The 18,870-nt window shown below is 24.6% G+C and overlaps 1 protein-coding gene across 3 annotated transcripts in view; it reads left to right on the top strand.

Moving 5' to 3' along the window:
- The first annotated feature begins 5,099 nt into the window (after positions 1–5,099).
- Positions 5,100–18,870, top strand: part of LOC107437403 (uncharacterized protein T19C3.4) — a 35,818-nt gene continuing 22,047 nt past the window's right edge. The window contains exon 1 of one of the 3 annotated variants that reach the window (XM_016049400.4): positions 5,100–5,341. In XM_016049400.4, coding sequence (XP_015904886.3) covers positions 5,310–5,341 — 32 coding nt within the window. In that variant the 5' untranslated portion in view covers positions 5,100–5,309. The remainder of the gene's footprint in view (positions 5,342–18,870) is intronic. The other 2 variants (XM_016049398.4, XM_071188168.2) reach the window with 2 other exon arrangements.

Raw genomic sequence — 18,870 nt, 5'->3', positions numbered from 1 at the left:
GCTACATTGAACCATATTATCGAATAATCAAGTTTACGATGATATTACGATAATATGGTTAAATTTAACACCATATTAAGATTGCAATATACTAAAATGATATTAGGGCTCAATACGTAATTGACTATAATTTTTAATTGACGTTATTATGAAATAAAATAAATTAGTTTAACCAAAAAAATTAGCATAATTAGTTTAAAAAAAATTAGTTTAACCCTCAAATTTAAGAAACGTTTTACATTTTGCCCTATTTCCCTTTTTGTATCCTTTCCTTTAATTTAGATCAAATTTATGTATTCATATCCACAATTTAAACGATGTCAATTATTCTCTACCTTAACCTACATTGAACTATAGCTTGGAATAATAAATTTTACGATGCTATTATGATTATATGGTTCAATACGATTATGGGGTTCAACTAGCAGGATTACACGGTTCAATTTAGCACCATATTAAGATTGCATTATACTAAAACGATATTATGGTTTAATACGATTCAAAATTTCTAACATGTCCAAAAGTCAACGCTGTAAATATAATCAAAGCATAAAAATTTTATTTAATAACTTTCTTTTATTTTTTTGCAGCTAGGAGGTCGAGGACCCGAGGACCTGAAATGAAACATAGATGTCTGGTTAATGAAATCAAATTATGCTATAAGACGTGGGTGAACTTCCTACTCAAATTCTCAATACGTCTCCTTAATTTAATTGTGTCGAGGAGATAAGGTAATGAACTCATTTTTTTAAATCAATATATACAGTTCATTATTTTTTAATCATAGTTTTAAATCAGTAGTGGTGAACCTTTTGCATTTAGTGTGACACATTTCTTTCAAACTTTTACCTAATTCTTTTGAATAATGGATGAATTTGTCGTGAAACCTTTATTTAAGAAACTGAAAGTGAATATTTGAAATACATTTAAGATGAACCACTACTTTTATTGTCTTTATTTATTTATTTTTTTAAATTATATGGGTTCTAAAATTCAAGCTAGATGTAATTTTGATTAAAAAAAACACGTTTATCAATTAAATTTTATCATTTTTATCATTCTTAAAATGCACAATATAAGATTATGCATGGAGAAGTTATGGGAGAAATATGCAGACATATGCACTTATTAATTAAATTTATCAGCATCTGTTTTGCATAAATGTGACTGAATGTTGTTGATATTTCATTATTTTCATCCTTCAAATCGTGAGTGATTTTGAGCTTGTTGGCTTACACCTTAGACCAGGGTTTCTTAACCTGTGGTTCATGAACCCCTAAGGGGTCCATGAGTTATATTTTGGGGGTCCGCTGACTACTCCTAATTTTTAAAACGTTTGGAAACCTACCCATTGCTTGTAAAGCGAGTTATGGCAGCTATAATTCCGTTTGCTACAGTGTATCTTTGCGATGCGGGATTTTCCACAATTGTGACAATAAAAACATAACATCGAAATCGATTGAATGTTGAACATGATATGCCCGTTTGCTTTGTTGAAAACCATCCCCCAATTCAATTTGTTAAGTAAGGAAAAGCAGCAGCAACCTTCACATTAAAAATTTTAATTTTAAAAATTTTGTATACTATTAAAATAATAAAATTAAATGTTTTCGAATAATTGACGTTTTTTGCAATTATTTTTTTCACAGGGGGGTGGTCCGTGACTTCTTAAAAATTTTTAAAAGGGGTCCATTATATCAAAAAGGTTAAGGAACACTGCCTTAGACCTAAAGACAGGAGAATAAAAAAACAAAAACAAAAAAAAACGTAAGATCTGGGCGGGATATCATGATCTGGGCTGCCAATACTGATCCGTAAAATGTTAAATAAAACGATCGGGAAATAACACAACATAGCACGAAAACGTTGCTTTCTATGCAGCGCTTTATTTATAATAATTCTGAACTTATCACCTGCCACTCCATCTTTTTTATTGTTATTATTATTTCTTTCTTTTGCTTTTAGCAGACAACATTTAATAGCACAAATGGCTCAAAATTCAAATGTTTGCGTGAACTTTATGACGATATTTTTATGAAAAGAGTGGAGAAATGTGATGATAAGCCGCACTTTCAAATAATTAGCACAAATAGCTCAAAATTCAAATATTGAGTGGATTTTGGGACAATCTTTATGTGAAGAACGTGGGATACTGTAAAGATAAACAACACTCTCAAATTATTCAGAAGAGCGGTTGACGTGGTTCAGAAGAGCGATTTGGTGACGTTTGTTGACGGAGAGCGTTTTTTTCCCCAAGATATTTATGTAAGTCATAAATTGTTTAAGATGTTTCAGCGTAACTAATGAGAAAAATCTGACTAAGCATTATCCGGCGAAGAAATTCCAAAAAAAAAATTAAAAATTCGAAGTATCTATCTGAAAATAATACTGAGAAACAGTTTGATGTGAAAAAAATCTTTTTTGGTCGAAATATGATGAATGACTATATTGCTACAAGCCCATTATATGTATTTATAAATATCTGACTAGAATCATGATAAGTTATTTAATTTCTATCCGTTTTAAAATTTAACCGCGTGTATTATTGATGTAGTTTCGGTTGCATACAGCAATTATTTTTAATAAAATAATGCATATTTAGCAAAAATGCATTAAAGTTATAGGGATATTATTTTATTTATCAAAAACTGTAAACGCAGTAACTTCCTTTTTATGAGGGAAGCAACTTTAATATGAGTAATATTCTTAAATTCGCATATACATAGATTCTTACATATGCTCTTACATTTCTCGTCAAATCAGATAAAATTTAAAGAAATTTTCGACCTCTCAAGTTTGAAAAATGAACTTTTCAGATTTGCAAAAGCTGATTACACCTCGATATTTTATTTATTTATATTTTATTTTTAAATTTATAATTTTAGACTCTCTGCAAATATAGCGTAAAAAAAATACTGTCTAATTCTATTATTTATTTACATATTTATTTATTTTACAGTGAGTTCCTTCAAGAAAGAAGTTACATAATTATTAAAATAAATAATTCATTTCATTCTTTTTATTTAGCTAGAAAAGTACCGATTTTTATATATTTTTTAACATTTATTTATTTTAACTTATTGAACGAATGATAAAATTTTTCAAGCATTTTACTAAATGTACTTATAATATTGCTTATAAGCTCCATAATGAAATTTTTTTTTTAAAATTAATTCAATGATTCTTTTATCTCTATACTCGCGAATGAAAATTAAATTTAAATTTCGGGAGAATGTATATTATTATTTAAGAAAGAGAGCAACTGAAAAGTTTAAAATTTAATTATAAAAAGGAAAACTGAAAATACCATAGAGTCTAGAACAGTTTCTAATTTCTCCTACCCTTTTCTTAAATATAAATTAAGTCAATAGAAAAATGAGCGTTTATGAAGAGCTTCGGGAAATTAATTTTTTAAAAGGGATATTTTTGCATCAAATTATCCCTTTTGTATTTTCCCTAGAGAGGCTTATATGTTCTCATGAATTTCAATTAAATAACAGAACAATGCACGGAATGCACGGCTTATTAAGTCCTACATATAGCAAAAAAAGTTAACATTGTATATATGCTTGTATGTATTATTTCCTTACTAGCAAATATAGATTATATTTTATGATAAGTCGGTGAATGAAATAAATTAATTCAATAAAATAAATAAATAAAAAAGCTACTGTTCTTTTTTTTTTATTTTTATGAGGCGTAACACATTGTATAATTCCATAACGAAGAAATGAAGAAACGAATGTTCAAATTGCTGAAAAAAACATAACTCTAATAAAAATATAAGCTTTTTTTTAAAAATACAAACATAGATTTTCATTTTTGATACATTTCCGTGCAATTTCTTTTAAAATATGAAATTAATTTTTATGCATTCATTTTTGAGAATATTATTAGTTATTACTGTATTGCATGAATAGTTATTGGGCAAAAAAGTTTTTAAGTTTCCTCGCTTTATTTCAAACATATTTAAACTATAAAAGTGCAAAAACAAATTTTCTAGTGTACTTTTTAAGTAATTGGCTTCTAAATTTATGTTCTTTTTTTCTCATCTCGAATAATTAAGAAAGAAGTAAATATGCCATCAAAAATTCGGTGTAGCAAAGCTCGAATGTATGCAACTATATTATATTATTTTATTTTAGATCTTTGAAACAATTTTTCGCATTATTTTTAATGATGTAAAAATCGTAAAGAAATTAAATATTTGCTGAATCCTTCATTTTATCATAATTTATTATTATTTGTTTTTTTTTTGTAATATTAATTATGCATAAATGTTTTAAATTTTCAATTTTTATAACAATAAATTATTTGTTTAAGTTTTAGTAATTGGTACCAGATCTCAATATTTCGACAACGTTAAAAGTGTTAATACAGATATGTTTAAATCAGTAATATCGTTTAAATTTAATGAATATTTCCTTCCATTAAATACCATTACAACTTTGTAAAGACACCGAGCTTTAACTTCAGGTGCAAATATTTATATTCTGGTATAATGAGAAATAATAAAACTCTTTTTTGTACAATGTATGCAAATTTTGCTAATTAGTGCTTCTTGTATTATGTTACAACCTTTTTATTTTATTTTTAAAAAAAATAGAGCCTCACTTTTAAGCATGAATGGATTAATAATATTTCTATTATTCATTTTATTTTAAAATGATTCTAATTAAATTTGAATAAAAAGTCAAAAGAACTGAAAAACCAAGCATAAATATATATATTTTTTTAATTACTAAAATTCATTATATTTATATCAGTAGCATTATGAAAATATATTTTCAAAAAAAATCTGTTTACGGTTTCATGTTACACATCATAATCAAGACTCGAGTCCTCATGACCAAGTGTGGCTTACATCTTTTTATGGTTTAAAATAATAGCCACACCAAATAAATATAACTTAATTTGGTACGAGTTAGTTCCCAGCTGCAGGTTCTCGGAAGTTCGGAGTTGGAAAAGGGGAGAAAGGAGGAATTTATTTCTTTTACTTTTCCTTCGCTAACGCAAGAATATGAATTTTTCCCCGTAATTATAAACAAAAGAAAGTGAACGAACCAGTGAGTTTTCCCTTGTGTTGAACTTTCAACCAATGGTGAAAGCCCCATCCTGCGCAGTAGCAGTCTGCGACTATGCAAACAAACTGAACGGTGCGCATTCAAATCTTCAATGGTTTCTACTCCTTTGTGTTACTAACGAAGTTGTGATCGTGTGATAGCTGAAGTTAATTCTCAGTTTTCTTGGATTATGTGGTGTTAAGTCATTGATATAGATATTCCTTAGTGTAATCCCTGTGCTAAATAATGGTGCCTATACTCATATCGAAGCTTGTCTTGTAAGTTATTTATCAAATTTATTTCTTTTATATTTTTTTAAACATGTGCTTTAAGTTATTGCGATGACTTATTTGTATATTTTGATAAATGTACTCTTTAAATATTGTTTACCATAATAATATAATGGTAATTTATTTATTTATTATTTACAGTTAGTGAATTACAATTACTTTGATTGCATTTTTGATTGTAAAGCTTTTAATTGTTTCAAATGCGTAAAATGACTCAATATCATATGTCTTGTTACCCTAATATTTGTTTACATTCTATGCAGTGAAGCGGCAACTGAATCTTGCGTAGTTCCATGACATGCTCTTAATTAAAACTATTTTGTACATATTTACGCCTTGTACAAGACATAAAATATTTCTTTTGAACATGTAAACTATTTCGCATGTGTTCAATTCTTTATTGACCAACTAAAGTTGAACTTGTATTAACAAGACATAAATTTCTGTATGAGGAATTCGTATTTACTTTACAAGCAATAATGATACTTTATATTTGTTTCAAAAAATTCTTCTAACTAAAACCAGAGTAAATTTTTCTGTACAAAATAAAATAATTAAATGTAATGTTTAGTGTTCACACCAACTATGGAAATTTAGTGGTCCAAAAAATTAATATGGTAGAAAAACATGAGAAAAAAGTATCGAACTTCCCAATTGCAATATTCATATAATACTCATCAAAAATTATTAAATGCCATTTATAACACCCTGAAACTCATTTGGTTTATGATGATTTAAAATGAGAATTTATTAAAATTGAGTATATAAAAGTTTGAATTATATTAGTAAATAGATTCAACTTACAGATTAAAATGGTACCAAAAAATATATAGGTGAAAGTAGAAACTTACAAAATATTATATTAAAAATTATCTAAAATTTCTAAGTTAACTAAATTCTAAAAAATCAAAAAATTGTGTTTTATTGATGAACAATTACACTGTCAGTACATGAATGCAAAGTACTGCATAACATGTAAATTTGAAATTTCAACATCTAAAATCTTTGGAACCAGACACTTTTAGTTATTCCATTTGAAATATCTTAAAACTGAAACCTAACCTACAAATATAATAAAATTAGTAAATAAAAATTTTCTAATACATGGATTTTAATGCAAAAAAAGCAAAGTATTTTTCATTATTATTTTGTAATTTCTAAACATATTTCTAAGCGACAATTTTGTCGCCCATGCATATCATTTTGGCGACATTTGTAGAAGATTTGGTGATAATTGTGTAATGTTATAATATTGTTTAACATAAAATATTTAAACCTTAAAGTGAAGTATATTTATTTTTATGATTATTGATCAAATCATATATCTTAAAATAGAACGTTATGAAATAAAGTAGATATTTAGATAATGATGTGTTAAAAAAATTTTTTTTGCTGTGCGCAAGTAAAAATTCTGAATATTAAATGTATTGTAAAATTCAAATCGTTAATTTCTATTTATCTTTTTAATGCTTAAAAATCTAGTAAAATAGGAACGTATTTGAATTTTTAAATGGGTAATACCTGTGTGAAATTCTCCTAATCGTGGTTTTGTTATTTTTACGTTATTTGATTGTATGTACTCAACATTTTTTATGTGGCTGTCTATTGTATAAAGTTTATTAATTAAAATAATTAAAAAATCTATTTAATTAAAAAAGCTTTTCAAGCCTCAGAACTTTTTTTAGAAAAGAATGTAAATGATTTCTTATTTTATTTAAAAAATAGATTTTTTTTCAATTGTGTAAAAGATATTTATCGAATCTCAGATTTTAGATTTTTTTTTTTTAAAATTGTGAAAGAGCATTTGAACTTTCAGAAATGGTATAGATTAAGAAGTTTCCATTTCCCATGTAATTCCCATTGATAGTTTCAAGTTTTTGACTCAGTTTCAAATTTAAAGCTCTTTTTTGCAAAAACAAGGATTTTCTTTAAAATAAAGTTTCTCAACCTCTAAATTTTAATAAACTCATAACTTTGCTATCTCACTATGGAAGTGTATAAACCCAGAGTATTTCTAAAAATTTTATTAATAACTTTTTGTATGAAAAAGAAACAGAATAAATATTGTTAGAAATAATTGAAAGAAAAAAAATTAAAAATCCTTAATATTTTTTTATTTTTAAAATAGCACTAAAAAGCCATTAAGAATTTTTAAAAAGAATGAAAAATTACTTAAAAAGAATCTTAAAAGAGGTAATTTTTTTTACAAGCTAGAAAGTATTTTTTAATTTACATTGGCACATTGTTAAGAGTTTTAAAAATAAGATTCAATAGAAGTCTATTTACAAACCATTTTTTGGTATAATTTTAAGTTCCTCGTCTTACAATTTTTAAGCCAGAATGAAGTTTTGATTTTTATAATTTTAATGAAATTAAATGTATTTTTGTTTGAATTGCTGAGCTCCGGGTCGGTTGCAGCCCATAAAAGTAATGCCTAAATCTGATTTCTTGATTTTTTATAGTATAATTATAAAAAAATAAATCTGTTTATTTATTATTTTTTATTTGCTTTTTTTTTGCTTATTTAAGTAAATCTTAAAACTTAAATTCAAAAATAAAACAGTCAAAATTTTAAATTATGTTTCATTGTGTAAATCAATTTTAATTTAATAATGAACTGTTTGTCAAAACAATTGTTAAAAATCACTAGAATTTAAACATTTTGAGAACACACCTAAAAGTTTACTAATTAATTATTTATAATTTAAAGTAAAAATTATTGTAGAAAGGCTAGGTAGACTAGGTAGAAAAAAGGGCAGGGTGCAAAAGTTTAAAAAGGGACATTATTATTCTAAAAACTCAATAATTTCTTTCTATGGGCTTTACACGTTCTATTAAAAAACATTGTAAATTAGTGAAAGAATTTTTTTTTTACTTTACTAAAAGCTAATTTTTATTAATAAATTAACTTATATATTGAGTTAATGAGCTAATTAGCTTAGTAATTTATTTAAAATGCATACATATATTAATAAAATAGTAAATGTATTTTAAGTGTCTGTAGTTATGATTTAATAATTAAAATGATTAATAATAATTATGATTTAATTAATGATAGTGGAAGTAACTGCAAACTTACAAAAACAAGTGCAACAAGGAGGTGTGGTGGCTATTTTTCCTTCTCATATAAATCTATGTATTGACAGCAATGACAAACTAAATAAAAAGAGTTGAAAATAACAAAAAATTAAGAAATCCATTGTAGAGTTTGGGGGGAAAATAAAGAAAGGGCAAAAAAGGTATGGAGTCTATTACATCAGGGCATTAATTTACTTCAGGGGCAACAGGGTGGATTCTTTTAACTAAAAGGGCAGCAGGGTGCTTCATCCTGTTTGCCCTGTCTAGAATGAGCTCTGCACTAGGATTAAACATTTTGAGAACACACCTAAAAGTTTACTAATGAATTTAAATTTAATTAATGAAAATTTCAAGTATGTTTAATAGTGTAAATCAGTTTTAATTTAATAATGAACTGTATATCAAAACAACTGTTAAAAATCATAGGATTAAACATTTAGAGAACACCTGAAAGTTTACTAATTAATGACTACTATATAATATTTTAAGTTATGAAATAAAATTTAAAAAAGAATTTCTTTTCTGAAACTAATATTTTCTTTGACAGATTTGAATTTTTGAGGGTGATTGTCAGGGTTTGTTGATTTAAATCAAATGATTTTTTAAAAAAAATCATTGCCTTAAATCAACTTATTTTTTTATATATATGTATTGATTTTAAAAGTTGAAAAACAGTATTTTAAATTATTGATACTTTTATTATTTTCTTTTCTTAGTTTTAAAATTTATTTTAAATAAATTGCTGCATTATTTAATTTTAGTTAACGAAATTACTTTCTTTCTTAATCTGTGTTGAATTCCAACACATTTGAAATTACATTTTTAAAAACCTTTTTAATTCTTGAGATTGAAAGTACAGATTAAAGTAAATATTTAATGCTGTCTTAATATAGACTTGCTTAGCTGTAGAAAGTAATTAATAAACATGAATTATTTTCGAAAAATAATGTTAATTAAAATTCTACTTTTTGAATGAAAAAGCGTGGAATTAAAATCTACATTATATTTTATTGGTGGAAAATGTATATATCTGAAGCTTGAGGTTATACTAAAAAAAAATTTCCCTAATATGCCAAAAATAGAAGAAAAAAAAAAGGGCTGATGAATTCAGATATTTTTTTTACTGATATAGTGTCATTCTTCCCTTTCAAACAAAGTCTATTTGAAGCTGTAGGAATATTAACTGGAATTTTTTTCTCATAATATGTTTACAATATCTTTGACATTATCTGATTTTCTATAAAGAAATTTTGTGGAAAAAAATTCCAATAAGGACATAGATTTTTTAAAAAATTTTTTTAGCTTAACTTATACTTTTAGCTTTGATATAGAATTAAAAATGAATATTTTAATATAAAAATATATAGATTAAATATTTATTTATTTTTTGAGGAATGACTACAAATCTGTAAACACAATCTGTAGCATTTATTTTGTCATTTTAAAAATCAAGAGGAAGAAAAAGAAATCGCAATTTTAAATTAAAATTATGGTTTGCCAATTGAAACTTTGTTTTAATAGTTAAAGTTACAGGGGTCTGTCCAAGCCGAATTTACTACTTTCACAAAATACTTCTTTCTTAAAATTTTATTTTTGTGTCTCGTAAGAAATGATAAATCCATGTATTTACCATATTTGTGTTGATTTTTTAATATAATTTTTAATTTTCACAAATTATGTCTAAATTTTCGCAAAATAGGTACCTCTCAGAAAAACCTAGACAGACTCCTGAAGTATTCTTTAAATTCTCTATTTCATTAGTTTTTAAATTTCAATCTTGCTATGGTTGCTATGCATTCAAAGCTATGTATTATAATAAAAAAATATTTTAGTAAGTTAAAGCTTCTAAAATATTGTTATAATATGGTTTTAATATTAATTTAATTTTGATTACACATTTATAAAATTCTTTAATCATAAATTAAAGTTCTTACAGTGCATTTGAATAAAAAAAAAAAATCTGATTTTTTAAAAAAAAATTTAAAAAATCAAAAAAATCGCAAACCCTGGTGATTGTGGAAGATAACCGCAATCTTGAAAATATGGTTCAAATAGTTTAGTCTGGAGTTATTATACCATTTTAAATGCTTTTGTCTACTATTATAAAATTTGTTTTTTCAGATATTTGTTAAAAATCATTTAAATTTTTTTTGTCCCCATTATTTTATTTAATAATGGTAAAAACAAACTAAGTTGTAAGACATAAAAATTATTACACTAGTTTAAACTAATCAAATAGTACTTGAAAAATAAAATTTCATTTTAAAGTTTTAATTGCTTATAAACTATGTATTTTGTCCATTTCAAATCAAATTTTGCCATTAAAATTTAATATGTTAAAATTACTGCATTATACATCTCAAATATTTTTGATCTTTATTAAATAAAATAATAAGTTTTTAATTAAAAATTATTTTTTTTTTGTGAAATTGTCTTCAGATAAATGAATTTTATAATTATGTGCAAAAGAAAAGTTTGATTCATATAAAAACTTTCCAAAATATGGCAAAATATGTAAATAGAAGATTAAATTATTAGGGTCATATTTTCCAGATTGAGCTACCCTACATATTTTTGGTTGTAAAAAATCGGGATTCGTTCTTTAAAAGGTTTAATCATTAATTCAAGGAAAGTACTTTTTTATGTCTGATTTTGTAACTTAAAATATATTATAGAACTATTTGCATACTGAACATAATACTACTTTCACTTGGCATAAAATAACTAATTCTGGCTATTATCCCATTAGTCCTATATTTAACTCATTACAGTTTTTTTAATAATTCTTTTATATTGCATTTATTTTTTTCTGTTAGCAATTAAAAAAAATTTGACTAATTTTGTAAGATGTTCTAATTTTATAAAAAGATTTATAAAAATACCATCTGTTAGAAATAATTTTTTCAACTGTTTTTGCAATTTATTTTTATGTGTGTCATATAAATTTTTAAGAAAATGAACTAAAACAAGAAATACTATGTTTAATTATAAAATAATAAAGCTTTTTATTTTAATAATGTTTTTGAACTTACATATTTTAGGTTCTTTTTTTTTCTCTTTAAAATAGTAACTATTTTTTATAGTTATTTAACAAATTTTCTCTATATCATTGGAGAAGAAATTTACTGATATTGTAAAGGAAATTCAACTTTATAAAATGAGATTTATTAAGATTTTATTATTTTATAAAAATACTTATCTATACATTTCATTTTCTCCCTTGCAGAGTAAATTTTTATGAAATACGCTCAAATAATAATTATAATTATAATAATATTTAAAAATATTGAAATTTATATATTTTTAAAAATTTTATGAAGGATGATCTTTCCATTTAAAATAGAAATAAATTTCATGATTGATTAATGCTCCATTTAGTAAAAAAAAAAAAATAGTCATCATCAGTGGTTTTAGGATTTTAATTCCTTTCTTAGAGATCTCTTATTTGAAAATATATTTGCATACATATTTTTTTCTTATCTATATTGTTCAGGGTTGGCAGGTTTTTGACATGTGACAGTTTTTGACAGTTTAAACCATGGTTTAAACCGTCACGTCAAAAACCTCACTGTCAAAAATGTCGAAAATGTCAAAAACCTATATTCATATGTGAAATTTAATTAATACATAAAATTTATATATTTTTTATAAAGGATAGTGTTTCTAAATATGTTCTAGAAAAAATAAATTTAAAATTTTGAAGAAGCACTTATATTTTGAATAGTAACCAAAATCTTGTACTTTTGAAAGCTCACATCTTTTGTAATATTATGTATTCATTTTCATGTGTTATTGAAAATCTGCAGTGATATTATTAAGAAATTTATTTATAACCAAATTTAGTGTATAGTATAGATTATACTAAAAATGAGACATTTTTAAAGATAAACATTAGCAGTTTTGTACATTAGACATCTTTTAAAGAAAAATCTTTTTAATATTTTTTTAAATCTTCTTAATAATCTTTTTAACATAAGACAATACAAATTTAAGTGCTTTCTGTTAAATACACAAAGTAGTTAGTGTCGATTTACAGTATATTCAGCCTATTCATTTACTATGCTGAAAATTTAGTTTATCCAAATACTTGTGAATTTCATTTTGCTGAATACTATATACATAGTTTTGTTGAATATCTAAATATTCAGCTGTTGAATAATTACTTCTTGCTTTCAAGATATGCATTATTTGTATTCTTAATACAAGTGGGGGGGAAAAATTAAGAGGTGAAAATTGTTTTAAAATGATAAGTGTAATAATTATAAATAAATATAATAAACAATATGAATTATATTTATCATTATTCACAAATATAACTACTTTTAAATTCAAATTAACATACTGGATAATAAAGATATTCGGTATAACATTAAAATTTTTTTTCATACACTTGTATCAAGTTTGTATTTATACAACATAACTTGTAAGTTCCTTATAAATATTAGTTATATGTTCCTTATATGTCAAAAATGCATAGTAATAAACTTATAATTTTCTTAAGTATCAAAAAAAAAATTTTTTTTTTTCAAAATATAAATATTTAAAAAAAATTTGTGCAAAATTTTTCTGCACATGCATTTGAATATAAATTTCTGAGATTTTAAATCTGTTATTTTACCTTAATTTTAATTAAAAAATATTTTAAAACCTGCTGATTACCTATAGTATAATTAAATTTCAATATAATGCATGGCAACTGTTGGTAGTTTTGAAGTTTATATATTTTTTTGGCAAACTTTAGTTTTTGACATTTTTGATGGGTTTTTGACGGTTTAAACCAGTATTATACCCTTGTCATGTCAAAAACCACTTTTTGACGTCAAAAACCCAACCCTGATATTGTTTTATTCTTTTACACATTGATCTTTGTGTTTCCAAACAGATATGTATAATAGGTGCGAACGCTGTTTCCAGGAAATTTTAGCATTAATCATTATGAACAAGAAAAAGGGACACAATTCTTTAATTTATCCCACAGTAAATAATTTTTAATTTAATACAGGTAAATTTTTGTAGAAATTGGTATGAATTCTTCCTCTATTTTGGATCGACACACTTTTTCTGCAATTGACCTATTGCATTGCATTTTACTTATTTGACTATCAGGCATGCTGGTATATGTTGTATAATAGCCAATATAGAGTTTTATAAAAATTAAAACCATTTTTTATAAAATTGGTGATTTTAAAAGAAATTTCTCCAAAATAGGCAATAACATAAGGATTTAAACTAGTTTCAGGAGTTAATTATTATTGTAATATTTAAGATGTAATTATAATTGCCTGTAAACTGTTTTTCAATGGAGATTTTGCATTCACAGAAAGTTCTTCATTTTATCTAAGTCTGTTTCAAAATCAAAGCAGTGCATTTAATGCAATTTACCTCTGTCAACATGTATGAAAAAATTTACACTAATTATTTGTAGGGTGTACAGTCCCAAAAAAAAAAATATCACCCTGAATAACTTTCGTTCTAATGATCCGATTTTCAAGTACTAAGTGCCAATCTGAATGGTTTCTGGGGGTGACCTCAAATATGCTAATTGTTTAATGCTGACTATTAATTAGGTTACGAAATCGGGTGCAAAAACGTACTTTCTCTGAAAAAACATGTTTTTTTTTTACATATTTGGATTCTTTATCTTCAAATTATAGGGGGTAGCCACAATCTGGAAAATGTGGTCCCCATAGTTTGGTCAGGAGAGTGATTTAAAGTTTAAACCCCTTAATTTTAATTTCACTTTTTGAGTTTTTAGTCATAAATAATTGTTAATTTAGTCAATTCAAAAAAATAGCACCCACTCATTTACCAAAAGATAATTTCTTGAAAAAAATAATTTTTAACAATTATTTATTTTTTATTATTTAATTAAATTGAGGATGTAAAAATTTTGAATTATAAGGTATGAATTTTTTTACATCATATTAATCTACATATTTTTCAATTGAAAAACCTAAAGTTTCAACTGTTTTTATTTTTCGAAGCTGAGAAAAATAAAAATTAATTATTTCTAAAAAAAATAATTTGGTGACAGAGAAGAAATAATTAAATGGGGCTATTAATATTAAAATGTGATAAACTTACGAGGAACTTTACTTCATGCTTGTAACGTAAAATTTCATTCATATTTTTTTTTCGCTAATAACCGATTGCTAATCTTTTTATTTTTATTTCTTTTAAACTATAAAATGCGATTTTTTTTTTACTTGTTTAATAATTTATTTGCAATTTAGTAAAGAAATTTGAATAAAAAACATTTTATTCTACGAATGTCAAGTTTTATAAAAGCATGCTTCTGATAGAATGTTGTGATGCACCAGATTGTGATTTTTTTTAAGTTTTTTTTCAATAACTGATACAATTTTAATAATATACATATGTATGCATAGATTTGGAGTTATATATTTATTAATTTCCTGAGTATATATTTTATAAATATTTATAGAAATAGGTAGTCAAAATTTTTAAGCATCTCTCACATCATTGCAAATTTCTCAACATATATTGTCTTAATTTTAAAAGAAATTTTTTAATCACCTGTCTGGGAGTGTTTTGCAGAACTATTTTACCAACTATTTAATTAAATTTTAAAATTTTTAAAAATCTTATTCTTTACCTTGCTACAAATATTATTTCTTCAATAATATACTAATCAATTTTTTTAGTACTTCAATTTAGGTTTTCTTTAAAGTAAAGTTCCTTTTTAAGTTATTGTCAAGTTCTTTTTTAAGAGAATTACTGATTCTGAATTATTCTAATGGCTAGGAATAAAACCTTGTTAAGAAATTAAAAACATTCCACTGTTTGAAATTATTTGCAAAACAGTTAATTATTACTAAGCATACTATTTTTTTCGAAAAAAGAAGATAAATTATTGATTGTCTTCATTTTTGTTTCTTGTGACTTCAACATAGATTATCAAAACTAGTGTTGATGTTTTATAAGTCACTACAAAGAGTATAAAGATAATGAACATGAAAAGCTGTCGAATACGTATCCAAAATTTTTAAGCGTCTTAAAATATCTCAGTATCTTAAATGCCGTCCTAATATCTTAGTCGTGAAATTAAATTTTTAATTATCTGACCACGTGTGATTCACAGATCAACTATCCAACTAATTATTTCATTATATCTTTTACTCTTTCTTTATGACACCATGTAGATTTTTTTCCGTATAATATACTAAACTATTTTGTTTAATTTTTAACTTTAGCACGATTCCCAAGATATTATTGTAGTGTAATTTGTTATCAGGAAAATGCCTTATTTTGTTAAGCAGGAAATACTAAAGTTTAAAATTTGAAAGAAGATTCCGAAGCCGTCCCAAATTTATAATCATTATCTGATTTGAAAAATGTCATAAATATGCAATTTTCGAACTTATTTTGATAAAATAAAATACGCAGCGAGAAGGTTAGCATGCTTTTTACATAAACTACGAATACCAATTTCTCCTATAATTCATCAAAAGAGGATGAGAATGATGTAGCTTCAAGGAACCTACTCAATAATTTTGCTATTTTCAAATTGAAATCTGTTTAATTAAAACATATTATTCCTTGAAAATTAAAACTAGAAAAAAATTCACTTTTATTATTTATCTAAGCTTATTCCATTTATTTAATGATAGCAATATCAAGGTTAAGGATATGCAATGGAAGCCCCGTTTACTATTATACTGTAAATGCATTAAATCATATAGCTTGAATAATTTATTTTAATCAAATTATTTAATAATTTTAAGCAATAAGGGTGTAAAAATAAACTCAATTGAAATACCCTAAAATATATGTCGAATAAACTTTAGAATCAATAGATAAAAAATACCTTTTCTTCAAGTAGGACGGTAACTCAAATTTGTTTGAAATAGCTGTCCTTGTAATTATTTAATTTCGATTCGTGGTGCTAGGGGACATTACATTTTCACTTTCGACTTTTGAAATTTCAATTGTAAACGAATTTTTTTATGTCCTTAAAAATGTTTAAGGCTTGCAGCAAAAAGAAAAAAAAAATTTTACTACATTGATTTAGTGAAGTAGTGAATTATTATTTTTTTCCATCTAAGAACCTGTGCCTATCGCTTATGAAAAACTTATTTTAATATTGAGTGAAATAATTTAATATGTTGTGTTACTAAATGGATAATCCCAAGAAACTGAATCGAAAATATAAAAACTTCATTGATTTAAAAAATAATAGGTGATAATAAAAATAGACGTGTTTTGAGCGTTCAATAATTAAAGTCACAAGTTATTCAAGTCTGACAAGTCTTGAGAATGGGCGCTTATATTTGAACGCTCGAAACATGTCGACTATTACTTCCCTCTTTGAAAAATACCGGGGGAAATTGGATTTTATTTGAAAAACCCCGGAGAAAATTTTTTTTTTTTCAATTAGTGCTCGTAAACTTTAAGTTTTACTGTGTAAATATTTTTATTTATTAAAAAGTGTTGTATAAGCTTAAAAATAGAAATAAATCCAAAAAGTTATTTTAATTTTGTTATATGTATTTTGTATTAAGTTTAAATAACGCATTATCACTAATACATATTTGAATTTTCTTTATCGTTAAGTACATATTGTTTCACAATTTTTAACTCAAGCATTATAAAATATAAATGCAGTAATATATAAAAGGAACAAGTTTGTTAATCTTTTTGTTTTCACACTCATTTATTTACTATATTTATTAAACATATATATATATATATATATATATATTACCGATTATAAAATTATAATCTGTAAATATTTATAATCAGTAAAAACTAAAATTTCATCTGATTTTTGACTTAAAATATTTATTTCAGTTTTTTATTAATGGTCTTCCATGTTTTTATAAAAAGATTAATAGAAAGTGAAATTAAAATTATGTATAATTATAAAGAGTATCAGTTACTTGTCCCATTTTTTCAAATAATTAATCCTAGGAAAATAATTTTGAGATAAATAATTTTAAAAAGTTCTTTTATAAAAAGTTTTTGCTCATTTTTTTAAGGCCAGAAAATAAAACTGTTTAAATTTGTTAATATATCACTTAGTTAAAAAAAAAAAAAAAAAAAAAAATGGTCTCTTTTCAATTTTTTTAAACATATGAATTAATAATGAGCTGTTTATTAATATATAAAACATGCAATTATATTTGAAAAATTTATCTTTTCAGACTAATTTTTTATTTGATTTAATATCATTAAAATATTACTTTTTGAAAAAGGCCGCTTAAAGTTTTCAATAGTACAATAAAATTAGATATGGTTTTTTACTTTACAGATATTAAAAACTTAATCATATAATTCATGCAACTCTATTTGACAAATTTATGCTGCACAATAAATTACATAAAAGTAAATGTGCAACAATAAGTTTCAATAAAATAAAATAAAAATTCTAAGAAAACCCATATATTGTTTTCCAAGTGGATTTTTTCAAGATGGGCCCACCCAATAAAACCTGGGTGGGGTTTTTCAAATTTGGCCCACTTGGCGAAACCTGTCAATTATACCTGTAAATCATAGGAAACCTGTAAATCATAGGTTGCCAAAGTGGTCTATATAGACCCCAGGGGTCTATTTAACATAAGCGGGGGTCGATTGGTCGAAGAATTATCAGTATTTTTCAGATATGTGACAATTAGAAATAAAAGAAGACGACTTGGAAATATATACAGGTAATCTTCAAAAATTGGGCGACGATTTTAAACTGCGTTTTGTTGATTTGAAAACATTGACATCCCTGATTGGATTATTGTGCCATTTTCTGCTCAAATTGAAAACGTGGACATCAATCAGCACGATGAGCTTTCTGAATTATTATGGGGATTTGAAGCAAAGATGCTTTTTAAAAATTTAGCAATAAGCAAATTTTGGACAAATATAAATATAATGCAAAAATATGTAAGACTTTACAAAATAGCTCAGCCATTTATGATAGCATTTCCAAGTTCCTATATGGTTGAAGCCGGTTTCAGTCACGTAAATTCAATCTTAACAAAGAACAGAAATAAATTAAATGTGGAGTTTCGAGGGGATTTAAGATTAAAATTGACCAATTTTGAACCCAATATAACGAACCTTGCAACAAAAAAAAAAGACACCAGACCCACCCATGTCATTGATTAAAAAGCAATAGATCCGTAGTTACTTTACTTATTATTTCTACTTACTTATTATTTCTACTTACTTATAATTACTTATTATTTCATAAATATTAAGGTATTTATATTTCAACATTAATATATTTTTCATAGAACTATTGCTACACTATGTACTATTACTTTAATAAATGTTCAAAATCATAAAATAAGTGTACAAACACAGTATCTAATCGAGTTTTATTTTAATTAACAGAAAATTACTTTTATAGGGGTCGATGGAGATTTCGAAAAATTATGTAGGAGTCGATGATCAAAAAAGTTTGGCAACCCCTGATCTAAATAATG

The sequence above is a fragment of the Parasteatoda tepidariorum genome, chromosome 12 (assembly GCF_982258835.1).
Source record: "Parasteatoda tepidariorum strain Cologne lab strain chromosome 12, Ptep-v5.0, whole genome shotgun sequence".
Lineage (NCBI taxonomy): Eukaryota > Metazoa > Arthropoda > Arachnida > Araneae > Theridiidae > Parasteatoda > Parasteatoda tepidariorum.
This window is presented reverse-complemented; position numbering and strand designations above follow the sequence as displayed.